The sequence below is a fragment of the Panthera pardus genome, unplaced genomic scaffold (assembly GCF_024362965.1).
Source record: "Panthera pardus isolate Hobbes unplaced genomic scaffold, ASM2436296v1 HiC_scaffold_21, whole genome shotgun sequence".
NCBI classification, from domain to species: Eukaryota; Metazoa; Chordata; class Mammalia; order Carnivora; family Felidae; genus Panthera; species Panthera pardus.
The window spans coordinates 65277259-65294543 of NW_026526777.1; the positions used below are offsets into that span (position 1 = coordinate 65277259).

The 17285-nt window shown below is 43.7% G+C and overlaps 1 protein-coding gene across 1 annotated transcript in view; it reads left to right on the top strand.

Moving 5' to 3' along the window:
• EFCAB2 (EF-hand calcium binding domain 2) overlaps nt 1-17285 on the top strand; it is a 130342-nt gene that overhangs the window by 50028 nt on the left and 63029 nt on the right. The window contains exon 2 of the mRNA XM_053909411.1: nt 11830-11914. Coding sequence (XP_053765386.1) covers nt 11830-11914 — 85 coding nt within the window. The remainder of the gene's footprint in view (nt 1-11829; nt 11915-17285) is intronic.

Below are 17285 nucleotides of genomic sequence, written 5' to 3' on the forward strand. Positions count from 1 at the left end.
TATTCTGAAGGTGTTTACAAGTATGGAAAAGAAACAAATAAATAAGCTAAATAAATAAATAAATAAATAAATAACTACCATAGAGCTCGATGTAATAATATGATAGATATGCCCGTCGATGCTACCTAATTACATCTAACTGAAAAAGAGGATGAGGTTAGCCTTCAAAAAGTGTGTTATTCTTAAACTGCCTTGAATGATGAGTAGAGTCAGCCAGGAAAAAGGAGAGGACTGTTCCACACAGAAGGACTATCAAGCACAATGGTGCTATGGAAAAGCATAATGATTGGGAAACCACAAAGATTTCCGAGATGGGAGATCTGTACAGGAAAGTGTTACAAAATGACATTTTTGAGATAGGTGGGGCCCAGTTCATAAAGGATTTTGTGGGCTTGATTAAGGGAGTCTGAATGGTTTGTTTTTTTTTAAGACCCCAGGAATCATTGAAAGATTTTAGAGTCATGTGAGCAAATTTTTATTTTAGAAAGATCATCCTAGCAAGGACTGTGGCTTGAAGGTTGGAATGGGAAGAGGGGGAAAGGAGACTGCAGGCAAAAAGACAGCAAATATTAATCCTGTATTAATCGAGGCCAGAAATGATGAGGGTCTGCACTTAAGCAGTGGCAGTGGGAATGGAAGAGGAGAGACAGATTTCAGAAGTGTTTCCTACGTACAATCAAAGGGTGCTGACGATCAGATAGGACTGTGAATATGGGGCCCTCTGAACTGGCTGGGGGGTGAAATTGGAAAGACAGTGATCAGGGGCACCTGGCTGGCTCAGTCGGAGGGAGCATGCCACTCTTGATCTTGGGGTCGTGGGTTCAAGCCCACATGAGGTGTAGAGATTACTTAAATAAATAAAACTAACAAAAAAGTGAAGGACAGTGATCAGAGAATCAACAGAAGGCAGCAACGAGAAGGAGGAGGAGTAGGTGACATGTCCTGAAGGAACAAAAAACTTAATGGAGTAGGAGTTTTTAACAGGATGAAGCAAGGACGCTCCCAGGCCACGCCGGGATGTAGGGCGCTTTGTAAGACACTGCGATGCTTGGTCTCTTCACCAAGCTGGTTTCATGGCGGGAGGGAGAGGAGACTGAGGAAGGATGGGGGACTGTTTCAGTTTAGAAGAGGCCAAAATAAATAAATAAATAAATAAGAACAAATGGAGCACACAAACTTTGACTAGAGTTTGGGTTGGAAAAACTAAGTGGCAATGATGATACAGCTGGAGAGATCTGAAAATTGAAATAGCTGTTAGATGATTTTAGTGAATTCTTGCTCCTTTTTAAGAATGTCACAATTACATGGGGGTTATGTGGGAGAGTTGTCCTTATTTTTAGGAAATGCATGCTGAAGCATTTGGGGATGAGGTACTGTCATGTCTCAATGTATTTAGGGACAGGGACAGAAGGAGGAAGCCACACATGGAAAAATATTAGCCATCGTTCAACGCACGTGGCGGGTATAGAGTTGCTTACGGTGCTGAGCTCTCAGCTTTTCTTTCCTTTAAAGTTTTTATTTTAATTCCAGTTAGTTAAAATACAGTGTAATGTTAGTTTCAGGTGTACAGCATAGTGATCTATCACCTGATGCTCATCACAAGTGCCCTCCTGAATCCCCATCACCTGTTTCACCCATCCCCCACCCCCACCCTAAGCTTGCACCTTCTCTGTATGTTTGACATTTTTCTTAATCAAAGGAGTTGGACAAAACATGACGGGCTAGGAGCAAGGGGCTGTAAGCAGCAAGGGGAGAAAATATTGCTAATATTCCTTAAATCCCTGAGATAGTTGACCAGGAGAATGAGCGACACACTCTCAAAGGACTTAGGTGATTTACCTTAGGGGAGTGATTCCCAGCCTTTAACACTTACAAACATGAGCATGGAATATAATATTTGTATAGGTTACTGGGGTAAACAGCTAGGGGAAATTTGAGGCCTGATGAGCATGGGGCCTAGTGAAAAAAAAATCATTGCCTTTCCTGTATTATTTTTATAAGAAAATGAAACACAGAGTATTAGGAAATTTGTAAATGATGAATTTATATATATAAATGTTCCAAATATATTTAAAAATTCTATTAAAAATTTTTTTAAATGTTTATTTACTTTTTGAGAGAGACAGAGCACGAGTGGTGGAGGGGCAGAGAGAGGGGGAGACACAGAATCGGAAGCAGGCTCCAGGCTCTGAGCTGTTAGTACAGAGCCCGACGCAGGGCTCGAACTCACAGACCGGGAGATCATGACCTGAGCCGAAGTCGGATGCTCAACCAACTGAGCCACCCAGACGCCCTGTATATTTAAAAATTTTAATGAAGAACTTCAGCTTGCTTCCCAGAATACTTTTTATTTCTTTATTTTTATTTTTTTTAAAGTAAGCTCTACACCCAAAGTGGGGCTTGAATTCAGGACCCTGAGATTGAGAGCTCCATGCCAACTGAGCCAGCCAGACACCTGCCCTCCAGAATACTTTTGAATATCAGATTTTATGCTTCAATTTTTGATAGTTTACCACCAATGAGAAAAAATGTAAAAGCATCTTTCTCAACCATTAAAAAATTCTAACAGCTGGGGACACCTGGGTGGCTCAGTCGGTTAAGCATCCAACTTCGGCTCAGGTCGTGATCTTGTGGATTGTGGGTTTGAGCCCCGCGTCGGGCTCTGTACTGACAGCTCAGAGCCTGGAGCCTGCTTCCGATTCTGTGTCTCCCCCTCTCTCTGCCCCTCCCCTGCTCAGGCTCTGTCTTTCTCTGTTTCTCAATAATAATGTTAAAAAAATTAAAAAATATTCTAACAGTTGAAATTATATTTGTATAATCTAAAAATGTATCCTTTAATTGGCAGATATAATTTAGACAATTTTTTTAAATAATGCAAATTGCTTTTAATCCATTTGAGCATGCTTGTATCAATTATTTCAAAATAATGGTGAAGACATAATTTTTGTAACATGCATGTGTTGTTAGAACCATGTAGCAGACTGCTAGAAGGACACATCGGCTGCAGAGGGGCAGAAGTAGACAATTTATGGGAAGGTAGGGATCTGGGGCTGTTACCTAGACCCATGAATCCCCTCAGTCCCAGTGGATCACAGATTAGGTTGCACACGATGCTCCTTGGACATCGGGAACATGGACTTCTCCAGCAACTCCTTGTGCTTCGTCCATGGTAGGCAGGGATGTATTTGGTATATAGTTTTTTTTTTAAATTTTTTTAAATGTTTGTTTTTTTTTGAGAGAGAGAGAGAGAGAGTGCAAGCGGGGGAGGGGCAGAGAGAGAGAGAGGGAGACCCAGAATCCGAAGCAGGCTCCGGGCTCCGAGCTGTCAGCACAGAGCCCGACGCCGGGCTGGAACCCACAAATGGTGAGATCACGACCTGAGCCGAAGTCAGACGCTTAACCGACTGAGCCACCCAGGCACCCCCGGTATATGGTTTCTGAAATGAGAGCCCATGTGGTAGATCACCTCCTTGGTGATGTGGGGCAGTGGGTGTCTGCTGGCATTTGTTGTGCTTGCCACCCGTGGGAAGGGACATGCCATCAGCTCCTGTGCTCCCCTGAACCTCCTTTGGGAAGCCCTGGAATAGAAAGATGTGCTCAGCTGCCGGCCTCATCTGGCCACAGTGAAGGACGAGAGGATCAGTATTTTTGGTGACTGTTATCCGTTCACATGTTGCCAGTGGCCCGTAGGTGAGGATTCCTGAGTTAGGGAAGTCCCAGAGTTCAATTCAGGCATTAATTATTCCCGACAGGTGATGATTGGAGAAAGGAGATTACGTGATCAGGTACTTTTGGAAAACGCTGCGTTAAGGTGAACAGGTTTCTTTGCTGTAGAACATCCTAAAGACTTTAATATAGTAACACGCATCACGTATTTCCAAGAGGAGACTGTAGTACTCAAAGGTTCCCGGAAATATTGATCACTGAAGTCATTTATTGAGAAGCATCTTGAGGAATGGGTGTGAAAAAGTGCGCTGCAGAAAATTTAGAAAATATTGAAAAGAAGGTGTTAAAGTTAGTACCCCCTTTTCTTTTTTTTTCAGTTTATGTATTTTGAGAGAGAGAGTGAGTGAGGCCGGGGCAGAGAGAGAGGGAGAGAGACAGAATCCTACGCAGGCTCCACGCTCTCAGTGCCGACCCCAACGCGGGGCTCGATCTTCCGAACCATGAGATCGTGACCTGGGTGGAAATCAAGGGTCAGGCGCTTAACTGACTGAGCCCCCAGGTGCCCCAGTGCCTGTTGTTTATATGTAAACTTAGAGAAATCGAGGAATGCTGCCTTCAGCTGTAGGTAACTCCTGTTTCAGGACACAAGTCAGCATGAACTTTGCTGGTCAAAGACTAGTGCTCGAATCTATTAAATAATAATATTGCTTCGGGGCGGCTGGGTGGCTCAGTCGGTTAAACATCTGACTTCGGCTCAGGTCATGATCTCACCGTTTGTGGGTTCAAGCCCCACATGGGGCTGTCTGTTGTCAGCACAGAGCCTGCTTGGGATTCTCTGTCTCCCTCCCTCTCTGCCCCTCCCCCACTTGCACGTGCCCGCGTGTGCCCTCTCTCTCTGTCTCTCTCTCTCTCAAAAATAAGTAAACTTAAAAACATAATTTTTTAAAAACCAAAAATCATCACTACCACTTGATGCACTGAAGTTGTTTTGGTAGCTGCTTAGTGCGATAAGTCATGAAGAGGAACTAAAAAGTATAAATTTTAGAAAGAAGAGACAAAATGTAAGATCAGAAAATATAACCAACTGGAAAGCGATTATAATTAATAAAAGTTTCAGGAAATAGATGCATATAACATAAGTAGCAGCAATAAGACACTCAACATTTACCTCAACTCCCCAAAATTACAGGGTTTTAAAAAATGATTCCCGCGTGGGGCGCCTGGGTGGCTCAGACTGTTAAGCATCCGACTCTTGATTTCGGCTCAGGTCATTTTCTTCCAGTTCCTGGGATCAACCCCTGCATGAGACTCTGCCTGACAGTGCAGAGTCTGCTTAGGATTCTCTCTCTCCCTCTCTCTCTTCCCCTCCCCTGCTCACACTCTCCCTCTCCAAATAAATAAATAAAAAAAAAATTCTCACTTGAAATCTTCAAAACCCATAAAAATACTCAGGCATAGTCTTCTTGGAGAATTGTATATGACTTATAGGAGGAAAACTATAATGTGCAATATTTAATTTAGAGATAGAAAAGGGATGTATAACTAATATATATCGCTTAGATGTGAAAACTACATACTTAAAAATCTTCATTCTTTCTCACTGTGTAGCTTCATTGCAATACAACTCCCAGTGGTATTTATTTGGCCTTTCTAAACTTTATTTGAATTTCTAAATTTCTTTTGGAAGAATAAACTGGTGAACATATCAATGAACATTCCTAAAAAGAAGACCGATACAGTGGCAATAAATAAATTAGTATGCTAATTGCATAAGACTAGACATACAAATCAGAATAGAGTCAGTAGAATACACAGTCAATAGAGGTAGTCTCCATCACATAGGACACTAGATCACATTGTGAAGTAGGAGGAAATAAATCAAATGCTTAGAAAATTAGAAATTACTAAACTAAGATTAGAAGCTAGTCTGTCACTTTGAATCAAGTCAAAATAAATGTCATATGTATGAAAGCGTAAAATGTATTTTTAAATTGTAGAAAAAAATTGAATTGAGTATTCATCAAATCTCCAGAACAAGGTGATTTTCTCCCTCCTTCTTGGTCCTTTCAAAGGATAATAAGTTCCTCCCCTCCCCTCCCCTCCCCTCCCCTCCCCTCCCCTCCCCTCCGCTCCCCTCCCCTCCCCTCCCCTTCCCATTGTAATTATTATAAGTTTTCTTCACACCCATTATTGTCTTGCATACACACTGGGGTGCATATATCCTTTATTTAGACATTGATTAAAAGTTAGAATAATTCCCCAACAAAGAATGTTTGGATAGTACGAAAATCATTTATACTTGGCTTAGGGATGTGACAGCAGTACACTATAAGACCAGATATCACAATAGAAGTGTCTGTCTGGCGTTGAGATAGGCTGCCTGTGGGGGCTTCTCTGTCTTGCAGAGCTCATCAGGCAAAGTCTGGAGAAGGGCACATTGTCCGCGTTGTGGGAAGTATTCACAACTCCAGTCAAGAGTTGGACTGAACCTCCAATATTCCTCCCGAGTTTCCAACCCAGGACCAGCCAGATAGGAGGGGCATAGGGTGAGGTATGAGGGCAAGTGTGTGGTGCTTCCGTGCCCTCCCCGGATTGGCCTCTCTCCCAGGACCTCCATATATGCACCAACCAGGAAGCTCCTCAGAGGATAAGTTTCAAAACTTTAAAGTAGAAAAAGAAAACTCATCTGCTGTGACTACCTAAGAATAAAAGATAATATAATTTTTCAGTGACCTTAAAGTTAATGTCATGATAAAAACACTCAATAGTAGGTTTAGAAGGAACATGACTCAACATCATAAAGGCTGTCTATGAAGAACTCAAAGCTAATATCATCCCCAATGGGGAAAAACTGAGCACTTTTCCTCTAGAGTCAGGGACAAGACAGGGGTGTCCACTTTCACTGCTGTTATTTAACATAGTGCTGGAAGACCTAGCCACTGTGATCAGACAACAAAAGAAATAGAAGGCATCTAAATCAGCAAGAAAGAAGTCAAACTTTCACTATTTGCAGATGACATGGTACTCGATATAGAAAACCCTACAGACTGCATGAAAAAACTCCTGGAACTGGTAGCTGAATTCAGCAGATTTGCAGGCTACAAAATCAATGTACGGAAATCAGTGGCATTTCTATAAACCAATAATGAAATAGCAGAAAGAGAAATGAAGAAAGGAGGCCCATTTACAATTGCACCAAAACCAATAAGATACCTAGGAATAAATCCTAACCAAAGAGGTGAGACCCGGACTCCAAAAACTACAAAACATTGATGAAAGAAATTGAAGAGGACGCAAAGGAATGGAGAGACATTCCATGCTCATGGAAGAACAAATATGGCTACAATGTGGTTTTTTATGGAACCACAAAAGCCCCCAAATAGCCAGACCAACCTTGAAAAAGCAAAACAAAGCTGGAGGCGTCACAAATCCAAACTTCAAGCTGTGTTACAAAGCTGTAGTCATCCAAACAGTATGGTACTGGGACAGAAACAGACACATGAAACAGAGTAGAAAACCCAGAAACAACCCCGCAACTTTATGGTCAATTAATCTTCGACAAAGCAAGAGAATATCCAATGGGAAAACGACAGTCTCCTTCAACAAATGTTGGGAAAACTGGAAAGGAGCATGCAAAAGAATGAAACTGGACCACCTTCTTACACCATACACACAAATAAATTCAAAATGCATGAAAGACCTAAATGGGAGACCTGAAATCATAAACATTTTAGAGGAGAACACATTTAGTAGCCTCTTTGACATTGGCCATAGCAACTTCTTCTAAATACACCTCTTAAGGCAAGGGAAACAAAAGCAAAAATGAACTATTGTCAAGAGAAGAAGCTTCTGCACAGCAAAAGAAACAATCAACAAAACTAAAAGCAACCTGTGGAATGGGAGAAGATATTTGCAAATGACATAGCTGATAAAGGGTTAGTACCTCAAAAATATAAAGAACTTATAAAATTCAACACTCAAAAAATGAATAATCCAATTAAAAATGGACAAAAAACATGAACAGACATTTCTCCGAAGAAGACACGCAGATGGCCAACAGGCACTTGAAATGATGCTGCACATCACTCATCACCAGGGAAATACAAGCCAGAAGTTCAATGAGGTATCACCTTACACCTGTCAGAATGGCTAAAATCAACAACCCAAGAAACAGCAGGTGTTGGAGAGGATGTGGAGAAAGGGGAACCCTCTGGACTGTTGATGGGAATGCAAACTGGTGCAACCACTGTGGGAAACATGGAGGTTTCTCAGAAAGTTAAAACCAGAACTGCGCTACGATCGAGCAATCGCACTGATAGATATTTACCCGAAGAATACAAAAATACTAATTCAAAGGGATACATGTACTCTGATTAATAGCAGTATTACCTATAACAGCCAAATTATGGAAACAGCCCCAGTGTCCATTGACTGGGGAATGGATAAGGAAGATGTGGTATATCTATACAATGGAATTTACTCAGACATAAAAAGAATGAAATCTTGCCATTTGCAATGACATGGATGGAGCTAGAGAGTTCTATGCTAAGTGAAATAAGTCAGAGAAAGACAAATACCCTATGATTTCATTCATATGTGGAATTCAAGAAACAAAACAAAGGAGCAAAGGGAGAAAAAAGAGAGGCAAACCAAGAAACAGACTCTTAGCTATAGAGAACAAATTGATGGTCCCCAGAAGGAAGTGGGCGGGGGATGGGTGAAATAAGTGATGGGGATTAAGTCATCACCTGTTGTGATGACCATGGGGTGATGTATGCAAGTGCCGAATCACTAAATTGTACGCCTGAAACTATATTACACTGTACGTTAACTAACTGGAATTTGAATAAGAACTTAAAAAAATTAATAACATGACCTTAAACTTAGAAAGCAGACATCGGTTTTCTGCACTGGCAGTGTTACAACCAGTGAGACTTTCCCAAGACATTATTATGACTAATTAGACCCTTCCCAATGTCCCACACAAATTCAGCTGTTGCAACCCACTGTATTTCAGTGAGATAATAAGACAGACTCACAAAGATGAAATGGACAAAACCATTCACCAAAGAATAACTGTAACAATGGAAAATTGGAAACGGCCGAAATGCCTACACTTAGAGGGTTGGTTAAATAAATTATGATAAATCTCTATAATGGTATACCAAGCAGTCACTAGAAATGATAACGTAATAAACATATTTTTGAAATGCAGGATGCTCACAATTTATTGTTGAGTGAAAGTTAGATTAGAGGACAACAAGAGAGTAGCTAACCCCACATGGTAGGATTCAAAGTGATTTTTACCTAATCTAAACTTTCTTCCGTATCTTTTTTTTCTTCCAATAATCTGGTATGCTATGGATGGTCAGCAAGGATGTGAAGCTCGTTCTATTTTAGAAAAACAAATGCAAACAACTGACCTGGAATTTTTTTTGCAGTAATTATGACACAAGGTTAAGTCTTCATTATTTAAAGAGCACCTACAAAAATTGCCAAGAAAAAACGGGAGATCCTAGAGGAGTGAGCAGACAACAAGAACCGATCGTTCACAGCAGGTCCGCTTGTGATCAAAGGAGAGTAAATTTAAATAATCAGATGACATTTTTTTGTTTTTTGCTTGTGAAGTTAGCAAATGTGGCTCACTGCCATGTTTTTTTGTAATAAAGAAAAATTAATATCAGTAAGTTGTGGCATATTCCTTTGGTACTGTTAAAAATGGAAGGTTAGGTAGGTTATGTTGTAGCCTGGAAAGGTATAGCATTTAAGTGAAGGAATTAAGAGTTACGGTTCTTAACTAAGGAGTACTAGCAATTAGAGTGTGGGAGAGAGCAACCCCTCTGAACTTTGGTGGATACCTTGCTGTTTATAAATGTGGATACGGCATCTGACGCAAACCTGGTACGTAGTGTTGTATTCAGTAAGTTTTCGTTGAGCGAAAGGATAGTGTATGAAATACAATATACTAAAGGTTGTGTGCGAAGAAAGATTGGATGAAAATCTAGCAAAGTGATTCGTGGTTATGTTAGGGTAAAGGGAATATGAGTAAATCCCCCCTTCCCCCCATTTTCTATAATTTGATGGTATTCTATTTATAATTAAAATAATTATATAAAATCAATCTCTCCCTTTCTAGGTGTCCTAGTTTTACTTAGTATCTAAAAAATAAAATTTGAGACTTCACTGCATTTTCCCCCTTTAGGCTTCCACTCAGCCAGACACGTTGGAGTCAACCTTAATTCTTATCTTTTTCTCTGCACCTAACACCAAACCTATCAGCGAGTCTTGTTTGCTGTGCCCTTTAGAATATATCCAGAATCCTGTCATTTCTCACCGTCTCCAACTGCTTCCATTTTTATCCCTGCCACCATCAGTCTCCCTCTAGAATATTGCAATAACCTCCTAAGTAGTCTCTCTTTCCACCCTTGTCCCTTTCCAGGACATCCTTTAAGGGGAGTCTGGGTGGCTCAGTTGGTTAAGCGTCCGATCAAGATCTCATGGTTCGTGACTTCGAACCCCGCATCGGGCTCTGTGCTGACAGCTCGGAGCCTGGAGCCTGCTTGGGATTCTGTGTCTCCTCTCTCTGCCCCTCCCCCGTTCATGCTCTGTCTCTGTCTCTCAAAAATGAATAAACATTAAAAAAATTTTTTTTAATTAATTTATTTATTTTGAGAGAGAGAGTGATCGGGGAAGGGCAGAGAGAGAGGGACAGAGAGAATCCCAGGCAGGTTCTACACTGTCAGCACATAGCCCAATGCAGGACTCAAACCTACAAACGGTGAGATCATGACCTGAGCTGAAACCAAGAATCAGACGCTTGACCGACTGAGCCACCCAGGTGTCCTTTTCCAGTATATTCTTTTATTATTATTATTATTATTTTTTTTTAACATTGATTTATTTTTGAGAGACAGAGTGTGAGCAGGGGAGGGGCACAGAGAGAAGGAGACACAGAATCCGAAGCAGGCTCCAGGCTCTGAGCTGTCAGCACAGAGCCTGATGTGGGGCTTGAACCTATGAACTGTGAGATCATGACCTGAGCTGAAGTCAGATGCTTAACCGACTGGGCCACCCAGGCACCCCTTTCCAGTATATTCTTAACATCGTAGCTGAAGTGAATATAAGCCAGGCTATGTCACAGCACTGCTTAGAAGCCTCCAGTGATTCATCATCTCATTTAAAGTAAAAAACAAAATCCTTAAAGCAGCATGCAGGTATAGAACCCGTCTTCTGCCCCCAAATCCCCGAATGCACACCTTCTGACCTTATTTCCTACCCTTCTGCCTCTGCTGTTCTCTTTGCCTAAAAACTCCTCCTGTGGATATTCACAAGGCTGCCTCTTCCCCCTCATCACTAAGGAGGCCTTCCCCCCACACCCCCCATCCTCCCCCACCCACACAGCCAGCACTCTTCATAGGCCTTCCCTGCTTTATGTTTTCCAGGCCCATTTGACCTACAGTGTATGTGTGAGCTTCTGTATCTCCTCCAGTACGCATAGCTCCATGAGGTAGGGACTTCTGTCCATTCTGCTCCTAGCTGTAACCTTAGCACTGACAGTCGTGTCCAGCACATAGTAGAGCCTCAATAAATACTTACCGAATAAATGACTTCCTAATTGTTCCAGAGAAGTAATTCTTAGTCTCAAAACTCGTTTGGAAGCTCTTTGAGAGAGTATCACATGTGGCCTTTGCAGGCCTTCCCAGCCCCCGGCTTCCGCCCTCCTCAGGCACAGGATAAAGCAGGGCAGGTGGGCATGCCGGTGACCTACAATCAGTATCTAGTGCTGGGTTCCTTCTGCCTCTTCGGCTGGGACTCTCTGCCCAGACAACTCGGGACAGAAGATACGCCGTGTTGGAAGCTTCCTGTGTGTCGATTGCGGTGGCCCCATGACCCTGTACACGTGTAAACCCCGTGAGGCTGTGTACTCGAGAGGCATAGGTACTCCGATAATACACCGTGTGTGTCTCGTGCCTCGGGAAACGAGAGTCCGTCCGTTCCCTGACTCCTCTAGAGGGAGGTAAGCACGCTAACTGGTGCGTTAAGATGAGGAGAGTTGCGCGTGCTCTTCCTTATTGAGAAGTTCTAGCTGAGCGGCTGAAATTTCTGTTCGGAATCCAAAGGGAGCGTAATTAAAACAATTTTTATTTACTTTGTCTTTTGCAGACATAACCGTAGCAGAGTTCCACAAAAAAATCAAAGACGCCTTTGAAGTGTTTGACCACGAGGCGAATAATACGGTGGATGTGAGGTTTGGACGTGTCTTCTTTGTTCTGATTCTAAATGACGGACACAACTCCTAAAATAGAAGAGGGGTCTTGTCTTTTTCCAGGTCTTGGATTTCTTCTGCTGTTTAAAAGTGTTTATTTCCCTGTGCTCTGTGGAAGCCCTCTACTAGCTAGTGCTTTGGATCAATACTGTTTCCTGTTCTTTATAACCTGGTGAAAAGAATATCCACATTGCCCGCTGCAACCTCCGGACTGTAAATTCTGTGAGTGAGGTGACCCCTGCTGTAGCATGATTGCTGGGCACATAGTTGGCGCTCGGTAACTATTGGTTGAGTCGAGTGAACGGAATTTGCTTTTATTATTTTTTTTTAATTTTTTTTTAACATTTATTTATTTTTGAGACAGAGACAGAGCATGAACGGGGGAGGGTCACAGAGAGAAGGAGACACAGAATCTGAAACAGGCTCCAGGCTCTGAGCTGTCAGCACAGAGCCTGATGCAGGGCTCGAACCCACAGACCGTGAGATCATGACCTGAGCCGAAGTCGGACGCTTAACCGACTGAGCCACCCAGGTGCCCCTGGAATTTGCTTTTAAAATAAGTAGGTTTTGTGGGGCGCCTGGGTGGCTCAGTCGGTTGAGTGTCCGACTTCGGCTCAGGTCATGAGCTCACAGTTCGTGGGTTTGAGCCCCACGTCAGGCTCTGTGCTGACAGCTCGGAGCCTGGCACCTGCTTCGGATTCTGTGTCTCCCTCTCTCTCTGCCCCTTTTCCGCTCGTGCTCTGTCTCTCTCTGTCTCTCAAAAATGAATAAACATTAAAAAATTTTAAATAAAAAAATAAATAGGTTTTGTGTGATCGAGCCAGAAATTACAAAGAAAGATTAATAATGCTTGAACAGTGATATGCTCCCCAAGTCAAGTAACAAAAAGAACCCGAACAGAAGAACATACAAAGAGGAGAGAGAGACATGAATACTGCTAGATCGGGAATGGAGGACAGGAGACAATAGTTTGAGACCAGAAAGGAAACAAAGCAAAACAAAAAGGCAGAAGAGACTGTCCACGAGAACAGCAGAGGCTGTGGGATCCAGGCCACGGACATCCCAGAGAGGCCACGGACCTTCCTTCCAGGAGACCGAGCCGAACGAGGAACATGTGGGGGGATCACAGTCTCGAAACTCAGAAGCGAGGACACAGAGGCCAGCGAAGCAGTGGGAAGTGACAGAGGGGCTAGTCAGGGGACTCAGTGCTTTAAAGGAGCCACACCGGCGGAACCACTGCATGCGATTTTATTTTGTTGGCCACACATTGTAACTGTGTGTATTGTATAGTGTCTTCATCCCTGAAGGCACAGGTGTGACTGTAGGAGAGGAGACTGAGAAGGGGCGGTGCCGTTCATTACTTTATAAAGTTGAGTTTCTCCCTCCACCGTGTTTCTGGGCCTTGAAGCAGGCGATAGATAAGGTTGGGAATTCCGTTCCAGAACCACCAGCGCAGTCGGCCTTGTGTGAGCCTTGGCCCAGCTGTTGCCGAGGATGTGTGTGGCTCACGTGCTGGGCTTCAGATGCTCTGGCCACAGCGCGGGCCACACGGGTGCCACTTGTGGGGGGCACTTTATCCTCAGGGTGGGTATATCATAGGAGGAAGACATCCGGTGGGGCAGTCGTGCCGGTGACAGGGTTTGGGATGAGGTGGGGAGCATGTGGCATGAACGACTCAATCCAAGGATGGCTCTTGCCTTCGCCTCAGACCTCTTGCTGAGGCTGGAAGGTTCCCCAGGGGGCAGGGGACAGAGGTAGTGTTAGAGAGGTCAGGGAGAGCCAGAGGAAGACCAGGGGAGCAGAGAAGAGAAACCAGCATTTGCTTGAGGCTTGTGTCTGACAGGTGACCTGTTGTTGGGTGTGGGGGGCTTCGGGGACCTTCCCTCATCTCAGTCTTTTTATTTGTGTGGCAAGAGTTGGCATCTGTAGGGGCGCCTGGGTGGCTCAGTCGGTTGAGCGTCCGACTTCGGCTCAGGTCATGATCTCGCGGTTTGTGAGTTCGAGCCCCGCGTTGGGCTCTGTGCTGACAGCTCGGAGCCTGGAGCCTGCTTTGGATTCTGTGTCTCCCTCTCTCTGCTCACACTCTGCTCCCCTCCCCTGCTCACCCTCTGTCTCTGTCTTTCAAAAAATGAATAAACGTTAAAAAAAAAAAAGTCGGCATCTCTAGTTTCTGGAGACAAAGAGAAGGTAAACAGTTTGTTCAAGAAAATCTGCCAAATCTCGTAGAGCAATGATGCGGGCCCTTTTTCTGGTACAAGGGCTCGTTGAAGAGAAACAAACATGCTTCTGGGATGTTTATCTTTTTGTCATTCAAAATTTAAGATTTTTCCCGAGGCCCCGAGGGAGAGTGTCTATTTTTACAACCTAAATTGTCTACTTTATTACATGAAGAAGGCTCCTGAGCAAACGGACATTGTTTCACACAGTGAAGCATTAATGCTAAGCATATTCGAATAGTAGCAACAGGGATGAATGTGGCTTTCTAATCTTTATTCCTTCTGTTCATTTGCTTTTTTTTACATTCTTTTTAATGTTTTTATTTATTTTTGAGAGAGAGAGAAAGAGAGAGAGAGCGAGCATGAGTGGGGAAGAGGCAGAGAGAGGGAGACACAGAATCTGAAACAGGCTCCAGGCTCCGAGCTGTCAGCACAGAGCCCGACGCGGGGCTCGAACCCACAAACCGCGAGATCATGACCTGAGCTGGAGTCAGATGCTCAACTGACTGAGCCCCCAGGCGTCCCCTTCTGTTCTTCTGCAGTTCCTGTCACTCCCATCCACGCTTTATAAGACAGAGAAGCTAAGTGACTTGCCCAGGAGGGCACAAGTGGCCAGCAGCCGAGCAGGAACTCAAATTAGCTCCTTCTGTTTGGGCAGCCGAGCAGCGGCCCCAGCCCAGGCTCTGGGAACGCAGTGATGAACGTGAGCTGTCCTCCCTTTCACCTCAGAGGGCTCTCTGTTTAAAAGGTTAATCTAGCTAGAATTTAGGTTGGCATGTGATTAAAAATGAAGTCTAAACACAGACTTTTGTTTCTTTTCCAAATTGCTAAACCTGTATTGTTACACCTACTTTACAACATACTGCCTTTTCTATAATTGGGTCTGATTTGGGCTGTGTATTCTGATCTCCTGCTTTATCTTTCTGTCTTCCACTAGGTCAATCCGGTCCTAATTGCTGGAAATTTAATATATGTTTTAATATCTGATCGAACTAGTCTCTTTGCTGCTCTTCGTTTGCAACATTTTAATTAAGAATTGAAAAAAGAGGTGCCTGGGTGGCTCAGTCGGTTAAGTGTCAGACTCTTGATTTCGGCTCAGGTCATGATCTCATGGTTTGTGAGTTTGAGCCCTGCGTTGGGCTCAGTGCTGATGCACGGAGTCTGCTTGGGATTGTCTGTCTCTGCCCCTCTTTCTCTGCCCCTCCCCTGTGCTCTCTCTCTCTCTCAAAATAAATAAATAAAAAAAAAACCAACATTGGGGTACCTGGGTGGCTGAGTTGGTTAAGCATCTGATTTCGGCTCAGGTCATGATCTCGCGGTCTGTGAGATCGAGCCCCGCGTCGGGCTCTGTGCTGGCAGCTCAGAGCCTTGGGTCTGCTTTGGATTCTGTCTCCTTCCCTCTCTGCCCTTCTCCACGTGTGCTCTGTTTCTCTGTCTCTCAAAAGTAAACAAATGTAAAAAAAATTTAAAAAAAAACCAACATTAAACAATTACAAAAAAAGAATTAAAAAAAAAAAACAACACAACAAGACATGGAAACAACCTAAGTGTTCATCGATGGATGGAGGGATAAAGAAGTTGCGGTATAGAAATACAATAGAATATTATTCGGCCATAAAAATGAGGAAATCCTGCTGTTGGTGACGGCATCATTGAATCCTGAGGGAATTATGCTCATGAGGTAAGTCAGGGAAAGACAAAGACCGTGTGATTTCACGTATAGGTGGGATCTAAAATGCGAACAAATAAAAAAACAAACTCAGGAAAGGAGACCAGGACACTAGTTACTGGACCAGTGGTTACTGGACACGGGGATGGGGGAGGGGAGCTGGAGGAAGCTGGTTGAGAGGTGCAAACCTCTAGTTACGTGGTAAGCACCGGGGTGTGATGCATCACAGGATGAGTACAGCTAACGCTGCTGGGTGGTCTGTAGGGAAGAGGTGAGGAACGTCAATCCTGAGTTCCCATCACAAGGAGGCCTTTTCTTTCCTTTTCTGTTCTTTTCTTTGTATTGCGTCTGCATAAGAGGACGGATGTAGGTTGGACCTGTCGTGGTCACCGTGTCCCAACGTACGTAACTCGGACCGTCATGCTGCAGGCCTTACGCTTACACAGTGACATCTGTCCATTGTTCCTCAATAAAACTGGGGGAGAAAAGAATTGAAGGCAGAAGGCTATGTAAAGAATAGCGTAGGGAAGCATCTGACAGAGAGTCCAGAGATGTAGCTAAGGGCTCGGTTTGGGCGGGAGAGAGCTCTTGCTGGAGAGGCTCCCAGGACACTTAGCTGTGTCTCTCCTACAGTGTAAGTATGGTGCCATTTCCTTGGTAGGGCAGCCCTGGGCCCCCTTAGGATGAGTTTTGGGGCAATTACTCTCCTTTGTCCTCACCTCTGCTTTGCACGAATTGAGAGATTGAATTTGAAATTGTACCGCCGTGTAAAACATCATGAAATGGGCCTCTGCTGCTTTCCTCCCGGTCCGAGGGGCAACCCCAGGTCCGGAATCAGACTGCCGGGGCTCCACTGCCAGTCCTGTGACTGAGGAACTTACTTATTCTCTCTATTCACTTTGGCCTCAGAGGAAGGATCCTTTCAGGGGTCTGGGAGGTCTTAACTATCTTTGTAGTAACTTTAAGACAGTATTTGCTATTTTCATTCTCAATTTTTCACAAGTATATGTTGGAGGTTTTGAAAAGCTACATGATGTGTGATATTGCAACAGATTGAATGCAGAACCAGATATGAGAATCCAGCTGTCTTCTGTGAAGCCCGACAGCAGGGAGATTTGCAAACATGGAAAACGGTGCCGTTCTCCTAACTCAGTTTGTTCTTGTTTGGAAAATGCACTTATTTTTCATAAAATTACATACACTTGCAATGGATTTATTTATCATTATTTCTAAATGAATATTTTAAAATATTTAAGAAAGATTTCTAAGGGCGCCTGGGTGGCTCAGTCGGTTAAGCATCTGACTTCATTCAGCTCAGCTCATGATCTCACGGTTCGTGAGTTCGAGCCCCGAGTCGGGCTCTGTGCTGACGGCTCGGAGTCTGGAGGCTGCTTCGGATGCTGTGTCTCCCTCTCTCTGTGCCTCTCCCCTGCTCACGCTCTGTCTCCCTCTCTCTTTCAAAAATAAA